General features: G+C 44.2%; 1 protein-coding gene across 22 annotated transcripts in view; it reads left to right on the forward strand.

Annotated features, from left to right (window-relative positions):
- Positions 1–14,312, forward strand: part of Hycc2 (hyccin PI4KA lipid kinase complex subunit 2) — a 48,912-nt gene that overhangs the window by 29,804 nt on the left and 4,796 nt on the right. For 9 of the 22 annotated variants that reach the window (XM_050159331.1, XM_050159324.1, XM_050159326.1 and 6 more), the window contains 7 exons: positions 588–703; positions 2,181–2,276; positions 4,104–4,220; positions 4,816–4,903; positions 6,670–6,829; positions 7,528–7,689; positions 11,466–14,309. In XM_050159331.1, coding sequence (XP_050015288.1) covers positions 588–703; positions 2,181–2,276; positions 4,104–4,220; positions 4,816–4,903; positions 6,670–6,829; positions 7,528–7,689; positions 11,466–12,067 — 1,341 coding nt within the window. In that variant the 3' untranslated portion in view covers positions 12,068–14,309. The remainder of the gene's footprint in view (positions 1–587; positions 704–2,180; positions 2,277–4,103; positions 4,221–4,815; positions 4,904–6,669; positions 6,830–7,527; positions 7,690–11,465; positions 14,310–14,312) is intronic. The other 13 variants (XM_050159327.1, XM_050159336.1, XM_050159335.1 and 10 more) reach the window with 10 other exon arrangements.

A 14,312-nucleotide genomic window follows, 5' to 3' on the forward strand; every position in this document is an offset into this window, starting at 1 on the left:
TTTTTTTTTATTTATTATGTATACAATATTCTGTCTGTATGCCTGCAGGCCAGAAGAGGGCACCAGACTCCATTACCGATGATTGTGAGCCACCATGCGGTTGCTGGGAATTGAACTCAGGACCTTTGGAAGAGCAGGCAATGCTCTTAACCTCTGAGCCATCTCTCCAGCCCCTGAGTAATAGATTTTAATTAAGTTATTTGTATTGTGTTATGAAAGAAAATGAATAGTAGTGACAATAAGTCCGACGTGAGCAATTGAATATTAAAGAGGTTTCTATCATAGTCTCAATACTGTGTGTTTTGTATAGGTAGTTGTGTTGTGTGTTCTGGAACACAAAACAAATATGAATGTATTTCTTTCAAACCTAAGTGTTTTAGCAGCTTTTCTTTTTCTTAAATGCAGAGTAACTCCATAATATTTCAAAAAATGCAGTGATATCTTTCAAATTTTCTGTCTTCACATAATTTCCAAAAGAAAGCATAAAACGTCATTGAACAGAAAAAACTTATTTCAGACTTCATTTTATTTAAACAGAATTAAATACGATTACTTCATTATCTCATGCTACACCTTATTTCTCGCAGCCTTCAACAATTGGATCCATGGCTCTAACAGAAGGGGCCTTGTGTCAGCACGATCTCATCAGGGTTGTTTACAGTGACCTTCATCCTCAGAGAGAGACCTTCACTGCGCAGAACCGGTAATGGTCAAACTGCAGAGTGGGGCGGGCAGGATCCCTCGGGGTAACCACTGGCCGCTCTCCCAGAGAACCTGGGTTCAGTCCCACCATCCACAAGGTAGCTCACAACCATCTGCAATCGGTTCCAGGGGATCTGACATCTTCCTCTTGCTTCCACGGGCACCAGGCATGCTTGTGGTACACATGCATACATGCTGGCAAAACATTTCCACACACAAAATAAATCTAAAATAAGTTTTTAAAAAACTTCGTAGTAAATAAATGTAAAAAAATAAAAACTTCACAACACGAGGTGGTGATGGCACACACCGTTAACCCCAGCACTCGGGAGGCAGAGGCAGGTGGATCTCTGTGAGTTCAAGGCCAGCCTGGTCTACAAGAGCTAGTTCCGGGACAGCTAGAGGTGTTACACAGAGAAACCCTGTCTCAGAAAACAAAAACAAACAAACAAAACAACAACAACAGCAAAAAACCTACCCAGCAGCAATGGTGAATTTCATCCAAGTCTGAAACCTGGTGGGCACAGCACAGTGGCACAGGCGGACAACCCGCACACAGTCTGTGTATCGGGGCAGAGGTGAAGCACAAGCAGCACAATGTCGTGTAGAATGACCTTCAGTCTGTGTGTGCGTGGTACACGTGAAACATAAATGAGGTTCTGGTATAGACTTGGGTCTTACCGCCAAAGAAGGCACACATTACAAAATCTGAAAATCAATACCAAGGCTCCACCACTCCTCCCCACCTCCCAAGTTCTTAACGTCTCGTCCTTATTGTTACTTGTATATACATAGGATGTATGTGTGTATATGCCTGTGTATATGTAATCTGCTGAGTGTTTGCTTGCATGTGCACATATCCAGTCCTGCCCACTGGGATTGGACAGCTAACGCTTGTCTGTGGAGAAAGCTGGCTCCTCATCCCGAGTACTACAGCAGGCCGGTCAGCACCCTTGTGGTGTCTCCATGTGTCATCCGTAACCAGATTCTTCCCCTCTCCCCTCTACTGTAAATGGTTTCTGCTGCTTGGGGGAAGTTTTCTGCTTATGGAGTAGTTCAGCAAACTCTATTAAACAAGGTTAGTATAACCAGTCAGATACGTGCTGCGGGACTGGAGAGCTTGCTCAGCGGGTAAGAGCACTGACTGCTCTTCCAGAGGACTGGGGTTCATCCCCAGCACCCACATGGCAGCTCACATCTGTCTATAACTCCTGTTCCAGCAGATCTGACACCCTCACACAGACATACATGCAGGCAAAATACTGATGTATAAAAAAAAAAAGTAAATAAATTTTAAAAAAAAACTAAAGAAAAAGAAAATACTGATGACAGCAAGGGCTATGGTTCATAATAAGAAAAAAACAAACTGTAGAGGAGGGTCCTACAGTAACCTGATTAAGAAGAAATCATGAAGATGTTAAAACCATTTACTATTGTTGGTGATAGACATAAGTGTGGTTTTGTTGTCGTTTCTCTAGGTTTGAGGTCCTGAGCTTCCTCATGCTGTGCTATAACTCAGCGATTGTGTACATGCCAGCCTCGTCCTACCAGTCCCTGTGTCAGATGGGCTCCAGGTGAGGACAGTGGTCACGGTCGTGCATAGTCTTAGGGTCACTCGGGAAGTGCCCTGTCCGCCCGCTACTTAACATCTGGTACGGAGTACATAAAATTCATGGAGCTTACATTCTCAGGAGTGAGAATTATTTTAGGCATCTGGAGAGGTGGCTGGCTCAGTAGGTAGAGCCCTGGCTTCATCTGCACAGGGCGGGTTCAGTCCCCGTCATCTGCTCAGTGGCCTGCAGCTCTGCTTATCCAGACCACGTCTTCCAGCGTCCTCTTGAGAACGCTGGTACTGCACTGACATACGCACACATACACACGTGGAGACAAAACAGTTACACACAGATACACATGTGCAGACAAAACACTCACACAGATATACACATGCAGACAACATTTACACATACATATACACATTTTAAAATGATAAAAAGATTATTTTAACACTCAATAGAACGTTGCCTAGCTGAACAAGGGGCAGGTCACGTCCACTAAGTCTAGGGTCATTTGTCAGCACACCAGATTGCTCCTGGAATCACTGTTTAAATGAATCAGTGAAACAAAAGGCAGGTGTTTTGATATTTTGGCTAATAGTAGCTTCAACGGTATTTGTTATCACTGCCTACAGAGGTGATAGCATAGTCTACTTGGCATCATGACTACTCTTACACCTCCTTAAAAGAGGACCAAAGAGTTCATGTAGCATCAGCTGTTATGTTAAAATTAAACATAGTGGACAAGGACACACTGACATATAAACAGCATGTAGAAGCTTCAAGGGCAAGCTTGGTAATAGGAGCAGCAATCCCAGCCTTTACTCCTAGCACTCAGCAACAGAGGCAGGTAGATCTCTGTGAGTTCCAGAACAGCCAGGGTCTCAAAAGGAAAGAAGGAAAGTACAGTTCATTCTGCCAAGCAGCCACCAAAATGTTGACTGAGGTTCTGTCCCGCCCTGCTGTCATTCCGTCCCAAAGAAACACACAGAGGTCTACATTAATTATAAACTGATTGGCCTAGTAGCTCAGACTTCTTATTAACTCTTATAAAAATTTATATTAGCCCATTATTCTTGTCTATGTTAGCCACGTGGCTTGGTACCTTTTTCGGTGAGGCAGTCGCATCTTGCTTCCTCTGTGGCTGGGTCACGACTGGAGACTGAGCTTCCCTCTTCCCACAATTCTCCTGTTCTCTTGCCCCACCTCTTCTTCCTGCCTGGCCCCTGGCTAATCAGCATTTTATTAAAAAATAATACAAGTGACAGGATAAAAGACCATTGTCCCACAGCACCAGAAGTCCTTGGTGTGCAATACCTGGGAACAGGTGCTGCTGAGGTGTGGAGAACAGACCTTGCTGTTTTGAGGTTACTCGTGGTGGATCCATTGTGGAAGGAACGGCCCCACTGCCATGAGAGTCTCCAGTCCAGTGCTGGACTACACAGCAAAGAAAATAAGTAGATAACAGATGTGCACATTTAATAGTGGTTGTGTAAAACATCAAATAATTGTGGTCTCATGAGCAACAGTATTTTTCTATGTCTGTTATAAGATGTATGTGCTATCTAGTAATTCTCCACTACAATTTTGGATGGATAAAAGCTATGTATGTATATATTTGAGAATAGGTACAAAGATGTCTGTGAGAGAGATTGTTAGCTGTTTGGAGAAACGTGTCACTTCATGAAATACATGCCTTATGAATAAAGGCATGCTTTAAAAAATTGAAAATGAGGCATGTTCTACAGTTCACAACTCTGGCGTTTAGCAGGCATCAGTAGCCGAAGGGCGATGAGTTAAGTCTGTGATCAGCCAACCAGGAGACCATTCTCAACGACTGTCTTCCAGGGTTTGTGTGAGTGGGTTTCCTCGGCAGCACGAGAAGCAGTGGAAGGAAGTCTGCGGCCGGATAGTGCTGGATCCTGAGTTCATGGTGCAGCTTCTCACAGGCGTGTACTATGCCATGTGAGTAGGAAGAAGATAAATTCTGCAAGTGGGATTTTCCTTCTTTATCAGAGACTTTTGTTCCGCGATATGTCTGCTACCTTGTTTTTCTAATACAGTGTCTATCAAGTACTTTTAACATAGCTACTTAATTTCCTATATGCAATCTGTATTTATATAGTTCATTATGCTTATCATGAATACTTTAAAGAGATTACTCTGAATATCAACACACGATAAAATCCAATTTGTTTAAAGAAACTTAAACTACTTGAAACATAGAGCTGAAATCTTCATTTTGTTATAAGTAAATATAGGATACATTCAGCAGTGAAATTTAAAGTGTAAGTTTTGTTTTATAACTAAAGAAGTAGAACTTGGAACCATTTTCTTTTAAAGTGCTGAAGATCAGAGATATCTATTAAAAGTACTAAATAGCAGGGCAGTGCTGGAGCACACCTTTAATCCCAGCACTCGAGAGGCAGAGGCAGGTGGATCTCTGTGAGTTCCAGGCCAGCCTGGTCTACAGAGTGAGCTCCAGGACAGCCAGGGCTACACAGAGAAACCCTGTCTTGAAAACAGAAAGAAAGAAAGAACTAAATAATGCCTCCCACAGGTATAATGGACAATGGGACCTTGGCCAGGAAGTGCTTGATGACATCATTTATAGAGCCCAGCTAGAGCTCTTTTCTCAGCCACTCTTGGTAAGTCATTTTTTATATTTGTTTTCCATGATGAGTAGAGGTTTGTTTAGGTCCTAGTTCTGGAGGTGTGTTGACTCTTCTGTTTTTGGTATTCGAGGCAGGATTGCTCTGTAGCTTTGGAACCTGTCCTGGAACTCACTCTGTAGACCAGGCTGGCCTGGAACTCACAGAGATCCACCTGCCTCTGCCTCCCTAGTGCTGGGATTACAGGCATGTGCCACCACGGCCTGGCATGTGTTGACTCTTCTTAAAGCATGTGGTCAGTGTGGTCAAGGGCCAGAGGGCAGGGGCGCTGTTGAGATAAATTGAAAACATGAAACGTTTTGAAATCCTTAAGAACAGAGAAGACCAAGATGAGCGTCGTAGTTTACACTGGAAATACCAGCGGAACCAGGAGATTGCCACACCGTGCGGGGGGGTTCTCACCTGCACAGTGAGCTCTTGGCTTTTCCAGACAGTAAAGCTGTTTTAAAGGGGGTCAGCCACCTGACTTTTACTCGGATGTAGAGAAGAAGAAAGGCTGTTTAAGCTTGTGTGAAATCATTTTGTTATTATTATCAAAACTAGGAGAGTTTAGAAATGAAGTAGTCACTGAAGGAGATTATTTTTCTCCGCAAAAACATGTAAATTCTTAACTATTTCCTTTATATAGAAAAGTTATAGAGCTGGGCAGTGGTGGTAACTGTCTTTAATCCTAACACCCAAGAGGCAGAGACAGGCAGATCTCTGGATTCAAGGCCAGCCTGGTCTACAGAGTGAGTTCCAGGACAGCCAGGGCTACACAGAGAAGCACTGTCTAGAAAAAAAAAATTGTGGTGATGTCCATGGCCTGTGAGGTCACAAGGGGCCACAGAGGGGAGCAATGGTTGCTGAAATCCATGGGGCATGCTGGGCGGCCCTGCCTGTCCCTATCCCTGTCTGTCCTTTGCTGGATGGACACTGTAGCAGGAGCCACAAAGGGTCACAGAGGGGAGCAATGATTGCTGAAATCCATGGGGCGTGCTGAGCTGCCCTGCCCGTCCCTGTCCCTGTCCCTTGCTGGACACTGTAGCAGGAGAGCCGCCTCTGCACTGGGAGAGATGGCCTCACCTCTCACCATGGGCATGGGAGAGCTCGCTCTGCCCCTCGACAGAATGGGGCCATCCCAGTGGCCTGGACCAACCAGCTCAACTTGTACCCAGACCCACATTATATATTCTTTTCAGCAGGCTTTTTAAATGAAAATTTATTTTTAAAATGTGAGTCATATAACACACTGGATTCTGGAAGTTGCTGAGTTTCAAAAGGAAAGAGTATTCCAAATAAAAATGTTCAATATTTGTACTAAGATATAAAACAAGTTAGAATTCCTGCTTTTTCATGTGATAATAACAGAACTTAACCTGTGATAAAACAGTAACATGTTTCTGCACTCCTGCTGAAAAGAATATATAATATTGATAACAGCTGGGCGGTGGTGGCACACACCTTTAATCCCAGCAATCCGGAGGCAGAGGCAGGCGGATCTCTGTGAGTTCAGGACCAGCCTGGTACAGAGTGAGTTCCAGGACAGGCTCCAAAGCTACAAAGAAACACCTGTCTCGAAAAACCACACAAAAAAATAAAAAGAATATATAATATTGAAAATAAACATTTCTGACACGTGTGCTTTTATATTATACTACATTGTATATCTGTGGATGTTCAGAATAATGGGAACATGCATATGGAAGAGGTAAAGTAGTATGTCGGTTGTAAATCTGTACAGACTGATGTTATCACTTTAGGTCGCCAATGCCATGAAAAACTCCTTACCATTTGATGCACCTGATTCTTCTCAAGAAGGTCAGAAAGTCCTTAAAGTGGAAGTCACTCCGACAGTGCCGAGGATCTCTCGGACTGCGATTACAACAGCTTCAATCCGGCGTCATCGCTGGAGAAGAGAAGGTCAGTACAAATCCATGGCTTAAAAATGGATTCAAATAAACTTAGCACTGTTTGTACAAAACCCACTAATGCTTGGTAGTAATGGATGCTCTGTGGACTAAAGTAAAGTAGTTTCATTTAAAAATGGTACTAGCAGTATGATAATGCTTACTTATTTTGATGTAAAAGTGTCTGTTTATAAAGTAGAAAGATGTTAGGTTGTTCTATTAATGTTAAAACGAAGAATAAGACCTGGGTAAATTTTGTCTTTTTTTTTTTTTAACTAGTAATGAAAATCGGGGACAGTGTCGCTTTTGAGCTTGTTAACTGGGAAAAGGTACATGTATGAGCACTGTGGGAGGAAACAGCGACTGGTCCAGCTGACCGTATGATACACGCTATCCACAGAGGAACTGGTTTTTCCCTTTTTCCCCTAAGAACTGAACCCAGCAATATTTTACGGACATGTTCCTGAAGAGTCAGGCTGTCTTGCTTACGAGACGTCGTCATTTTTAACGATCCCCATTTTTCCGCCCTGTTCACTTGCGAACCTCACATTGTTCATCTGCTGCCTTATGTGTGTGTGAGCTGTGCACACACATGTAGCTATAGAGATAGTGTTTGTGTTGATGTCATCCGTATGTACATGCCTGGGTCAGAATGCTCAGAAGAGGACAGAGCAGCACCAAAGTACTAAAATGTTATATGTTGAATCCCAGATGGCTTTGACTTCTCAAACGAGGCTGACTCGAGTATTCCCGGCTCCCCGATCCAACACGGCTCCACTGACCTAGGGATCATACGTGTGCGAGAGGGGGAGGTGCGCAGGACCCCTGAGCATGGCTCGCCGGAGCCCACCTCGGCAGCAGCCACCACAGAGGGTAGGACAGAGATGAGGAGGCAGGAGTCAGTGAGGCAGTTGCTGGAGGAGGACCTTTCCGTTGTAGTGTGTGTCTCCACTGCCCTGGGTGTACTAGCTCCTCTTTGCAAAGCAGCCCCCCTCCCCTGTGCCTAGCACCAGGTTAGGTGCGATCTTCAGTTGCCATTTGTGCTGGCCTGGAGTCTGCTTCCCTGTGTCACCAGACGGCAGCTTGGCATGGCTACTAACAAGGCAGGGCCTGGATGAAAAGTCTGCAAACGCTTGGAGGCTTTCATTACTGAGCATGTTTACTCTAACACAGGATCGTCCGTACTAATGTGCACACAGGATGGTTTCTTCTGTAAAAGTCTGTGAAGAGAGTCCACTTAAGAAACCCAAGTGGAGCTATGTTCCTAGGGTATCTCCCTTCTCTGACAGAGCGCTGGAACTGGCTGGCTTCTCAACAGCTGGACTAAGTTCCTAATAAATCACTGACATCTTCTGACTGCTGTCCCGAAGCGTTGTGCCCCCCCCCTTTGTTTATGAATAACGATAGCCCCAGACGGATGAAGTGTGTTGTTCGCAGGTCGTGAGCAGAGCTTTGTCTCTCCCGTGTAGGTGTAGGCAGATAGGAGCCCTGTGCATGGAAAGCCACAGGAGTTAGCTTTGTGGAAGACAGAACTGTAGCCCATAGCCCCCGGAGGACTACCCTAAAACTACACTAATACATCTCTGAGTGCCCTTGAAAGAGACCAGCTCTTCATACTAAAAGAACAAACACAGAACATTTACTTTCTACCTTACAGAAGTATCTCTCTCTTTGGTGTACTAGAACTTTGAGCATGCTCAGTAAGAATCTAAATGTTCCCTCGGTTCCTCACCTGTTTGCCCAGATTGTCTTACTTCATGTAACACTTGTGCATGTGCATGAACCGCTGCCCCACAGGTGGTCCTGCTGTAGAGACTCTTCCTGACGTGCCTGTGGAGGTGTGCCTTCCCTCCTGGTCTATTTCCTGTCTCTCTATCTGACCCCTAGTAGCAATTAGATCTACCTTGTCTAAATGCAAAATATATATAAAATTAGTAGATTTTTGGGGGGCTGGAGTGGATCCAAACTATGTATAATTATTGTTAGGATGTTGAGAGTATTTGTGCTAAAAATAACACCATATTGACATTGAAATTCTTGCCGGTGTGACACTAGGCTAAAGCATTACTTCTAATTTGCCAGTCATAGGCTTTGAAAAGGAACCAAAACAGTAATTCATCTTGAATGTTTGAGGTATTGTGCAGGGTATATAGACCAAGGATAGTGGATACAGTTCTTTAGCGCATTTGGAGCTGGTGTGGTGGCGCACACCTCTGCTCCTAACTGAGGAGACTCAGGCCAGCCTACGCTCTTGTGCAGTCCAGACCAGTGCAGACAGAGGCAGAGAGTCCCTGTCTCACAAAAGGACAAGATAATTTATCTCTTAACCTGGGGTAGTTGTGGGTTTAAACACGGAACATGCTGTGGACAGAAGGGTCAGTGGGGCCCTTTCCAGCTGTGTGTCTTGGAGTCATGCATGTTTTCACCTACAGAAGAGCTACAACAGGAAGCATGTTCTGAGACTCAGTTGCGTTTTATTTTCCTGGGGGTTTCTGTTGGTGGTGGTCTTGGTTTTGGTTTTTCGAGAATGGGTTTCTCTGTGTAGCCCTGGGTGTCCTGGAATTCTCTCTGTAGACCAGGCTGGCCTCATAAGAGATCCATTTGCCACCACCTCCCGAGTACTGGGATTAAAGGTGTGCGCCACTACACAGCATCCTTCGAGGGTTTTTAAGACAGAGAAAAGGAAATTGATTAATATTTATGAGAATTTTGTTCATTCACTAAAACCCTAAAGCTTTTATGATCACATATATAATGTACTCTAAAGTAAAATATATTTATAGTAATGTTTTTACAATAAAAGTGTGTTTATTAGGGTAGGCAAAATTGTTGAGTTATTAAAGGTGTTTGCCCTACAAGCCTGAGGATCTGAGTGTGCTGTAGAACCCGTGTGCAGTTAAGACAGGGAACACCAGCCCCACAGGAGTCCTCTGACCTCCACACCCACAAACACAGAAGATACTGATACAAATACAATAAAAATAGTAATAAAATTTTAAAAATTCATTTGTTTACTATATGTTTAAATTCAAGGAAGACTTTAAGGTAGTGCCTGTGATTTATGTGTGATCACTGTTGTATTAAATTGCAGTAGCATTTCTGGTATATGAATAGCAGCAGAGTCTCCTGCATGGTGCTTTTATGTTATCCTCCCTCTCACAGCCAGATTGCTTGCAGCACCAGATCTGCATGCAGCAAGATCCAGACCAACACTGAGTCTCTCAGTCTCCTGTCCTGACCACTTAGATAAACTCAATCCAGTTTAATATTGATACTTCTGAATATTTGGAATTATTTATACTACTTATAAGTCAATTATTAAAAGAAGTGATGCAAATCTGACCTAAAGTTGCCGTTTCCGAGGTGCGCGGTGCTCGGGCCTCCCGCAGGGGCTGAGAGAACTCGTGTCACTGCTTTTCTTTCCTGTAAATGATTTCCACATGGCTTTGCATGGTGACTTAACATCAAATCGCTGGAGATATTATGATGTCTGTATTTACACTTAAATACATTTATGGAACAAATTGTCTTGCTTTAAGGATGCCTAATTTGAATTCATGTGAAGAAATGTAGCTAAAAAATATTTTTATTTTCCCAGGTACTATGTTAAGTAGAAGATTATGTTTGAATATATACATTTTGCTTTGGTAACCTGTATCTGAAAGTAGTATCTAGATTGTTCCCTAACATTTTACCTTAACTATCATGTTGATATCTGTTTTATAGATTCAAGTTTTCTTTCAGTTTGGGAAAATGTTTTGAGTTTTTGAAAGAAGAAAACATTAATTTTGAGAGTATTTGATCAGACCTTTCAGTAAGAGAATGGGGCTGTCTGGAAACTGCAGCCTCATTATATTGCACATGGTCCGCATCTCGCAGCACTCAGGAGGCAGAGGCAGGCGGAGCTCTGTGAGTTCGAGGCCAGCCTGGTCTACAGAGCGAGTTCCAGGACAGCTAAGACTGTTAAACAGTGAAACCCTGTCTCGAAAGAAAAAAAAAAGTAAACTGTTGGGAAATATAGACAGTAGAAACATCCCTGCTGGCCCCCTTTGCCACCTCACAGTCAGTAGATCCTTTATGCTGACTGACTCAGGAAATACGGAAATCAGTATGCAGGGTGTGTCCGTGAGACAAGATGGGATTGTAGAGTTACCAAAGCAACGTCATGGTTTAGTTGAGCTGGCAAATTTAGTAGATAATAAAAAGAAATACATTAAAAAGCTATATAAATGCAGTTAGCTACCAAATAAATAATGCATTTTTATTGTAACTGAAAAGGCTTGGCCTGTAGGCCTGAATAACTTGGGACAGCTCTGGGTAACTGGAGTTAGAAGAGAATTCCTGTTGTACAAACGAGGAACGAGTTTTGCTTTAAAACATGTAGATACAGTGACTTCAGATGGATAGCAGTGTGTTTTTACAGTGCTGTGTTCTAGTTTTCTGTGTCTAGATGTTGACAGTTCACTAGTTAGCATTTGCCGGTAGTTTCCCAAGATGAGGACATATAAAGATGAAGACGATGATCAGCGGGTTAATTCTGTGTGGAGGTTTGTGGCCCGGAGGTCATTACAGAAGTAGTAACATCCATGAGAGCAGGTCAGTGCTTTGTGCCCATCCAGCTGTTGCTGAGCCTGTCTGGTTTCTTGTAGGTGCTGAGGGTCTCAATGGCGGAGAGGACTCTCTAAACGTGAACGATGCAGACGAGGGCTTCTCATCCGGGGCTTCCCTCAGCAGCCAGCTACATGGGACCAAAGCGTCGTCCTCGTCTCAGAGGGGAGGAAGCTTACGGAAAGTAGCCACTGGGCGATCCTCCAAAGATAAGGAAACCGAGTCTGCCGGCAAGTCCAGCGAGAGCCCTCGCGATTCAGTAGTTCGCAGGCAGTTTGTACAGCCAGCCGATCTTAGTTTAGATTCAGTGGAGCTGACACCGATGAAGAAACACCTGAGCCTGCCTGCCGGCCAGGTGGTGCCAAAAACCAATAGCTTAAGTCTAATTCGGACAGCCAGCGCTTCCTCGAGTAAATCGTTTGACTATGTAAACGGCAGTCAAGCCGGTACCAGCGTCGGGGTCGGCACTGAGGGGGTGACTAACCTGGCAGCCACAAATGCCAATCGATACTCAGCCATCAGCCTCCAGGAAGACCGGCTAGGGCATGCTGGTGAAGGCAAAGAGCTCCTCAGCCCAGGAGCCCCCCTAACAAAGCAGTCTCGATCCCCGAGTTTCAATATGCAGCTGATATCCCAGGTGTAGTTCTGATGCCCCCCATCCGCTTACCTTTCAAACGGAACATTTCATTGTGCAGGACCCTCCACCCCACATTGTGATTTAGCCTAGGCATCTTCATACTGTGTTTTGTATGGAAACAGCAATAAGGTTTTCTCTCCCCTTTCATTTCCTCCACCTATTCCTTGCAAATGTGTTTGTGAAGCTGTGTAAGATGTTTGCCTTTTCGACGCCTTCCTTTCTCCTTGGGTAACGTGCAATCCGTCGTAGGCTGATCGGGACTGAGGGGGTGGTAGAGGAAATGGTGTATGATCCCTATGAAGTGATCCTTCGGCTTTTGTTTAAAAACAAAACGGGTTTGTTCACATAATCTATGGAACTATGAAGATAACTGGATCATATTTTTTTTTCTCTCTTAACCAGGAGTGCCTCAGAGATTCTGCTATGACTTCGGACTTCTCTGAGTCTGTGCAATGTTCTAGTCTTGAGAAGCACGGGGAAGGCGGTAGACTACTGCGGTGTTTCATTAAAACGAGGCTAGCTGCCCCCTTTCCTCGATCCCAAGATCATAAACGTTTAGTTATTGAGGCATTTAGTCAGCTTGTGAGCACCTCCACCGGAGGGGAGGCTCTGAGTTGATTGTGTAATTAATAATGCACTTTCTCAATGGCTCTGTAGTCATCAACAACATGTCTTCCCTCTTCCCACAAGGACTTAGGGACATTTCTGCCCTTAAAGTTTGAACTAGCCAATCAGAGACTCCAAGGGGCATGTTCTATTTCCTGGGAATGATTGACACTTTGGTGCTGGGGTTTCGTGGGGGGGAAGGGTGCTTTGTTTGGTTTGCGTGAGAGTGTATGTGAGGTGAGGTTGTAACTGTTTCCTTCTCTTCCTGTGTGAGCTGATGATGACTGAAGTAGGAACCGTGCGTCTTCAGGTAAAGAGGGGGATTTCTCGGTCCACTTTCTGTGACGTCAGGCTGTCGGAGAATCCCTTTCAGCTGCTTCCCAGATGTACCTAAATTCAGTCAGATAGTGGATGATAAAGAAGCCTAAAGTCCTGAGATCGTATGCTCCGAGGACATACATCAGGGACAGATAACTGGTTGAAAACACTGATGCTTCAATGTGACACATTTTTATAGAACATTTCTACCAGAGGGTACTGACTTGATTTCTCCACAAGGACCACACTGCCTTTGTGTTTAATGCAATTTGTGTATCTTCTGATTATCTGCAAAGTTTCTCGTTTTTATAAAACTTTGAAATCATGCCAGTAAGCTCGATGTTGAATGTATGTAAGTAGCATTTGGTGACTGCTAAGAGGCTACAAAAATGCATTATTGGTTCAATTCTTTTGTTGTGATTTGGTTGGGAAAGACTTTCTTATAATCTCTTCTGGGTCTCAGGCTTTGTTTGAAAAAGAAGGGAATGTACTGGGATTTTGAAAATCAGTATTGTGTCTTCAACTGCTGTCCATCTATCTCAAAACCATGAGTTACACACACCCTTATACATGTAGACATTTTATGTATTATTGTGAAAGAAAAATATACTGCCTTTATTGAAACAAGTGTTCTCTTAATTGACAGAGTTGTTTTATCTCTGTTTACGGTGGAATTTGATAAATTAACCAGGAAAACGCCTCTCTTTTTTTTCCACACGTAAACCACCACGACTTTTGGAAGAGTCGTCTGTCTGTCTGTCCAGGGGGCCTCGTGTTAGACTATCCCCGATTGGATCTGATGGTCTACCAAATGGAAAACTAGAGCCTCAGTGGTTACTCACATCATTGCCATGATTTATTGGTTTTTACGATACGATGTGATGTGATGTGCGGCTGTCACAGACACATTTCAGTCCCGCTTCTACTCATTTCACTGGTGTTGTGTAAACTAGAAAATTATAAAGCAGTAGAAACTGGAGCAGTAAATTTTTCCTAATATGCTAAACAGACGAGGTTTCTAGTGCATGAAGGAAGGTGTCCGTCACGGTCCGGCAGCGCGCGTGTCGGAGGTGTCGGTCACGGTACGGCAGCACGCGTGTCGGAGGTGTCGGAGGTCATGGTACGGCAGCGCGCGTGTCGGAGGTGTCGGAGGTCACGGTACGGCAGCACGCGTGTCGGAGGTGTCGGAGGTCACGGTACGGCAGCACGCGTGTCGGAGGTGTCGGCCACAGTACGGCAGCACACATGTCGGAGGTGTAGGTCACGGTACGGCAGCACACATGTGGAAGGTGTCGGCCACAGTACGGCAGCACGCATGTCGGAGGTG

The sequence above is a fragment of the Alexandromys fortis genome, unplaced genomic scaffold (assembly GCF_014885135.2).
Source record: "Alexandromys fortis isolate MF-2015 unplaced genomic scaffold, M_Fortis_MF-2015_v1.1 scaffold_65, whole genome shotgun sequence".
Taxonomy (NCBI): domain Eukaryota; kingdom Metazoa; phylum Chordata; class Mammalia; order Rodentia; family Cricetidae; genus Alexandromys; species Alexandromys fortis.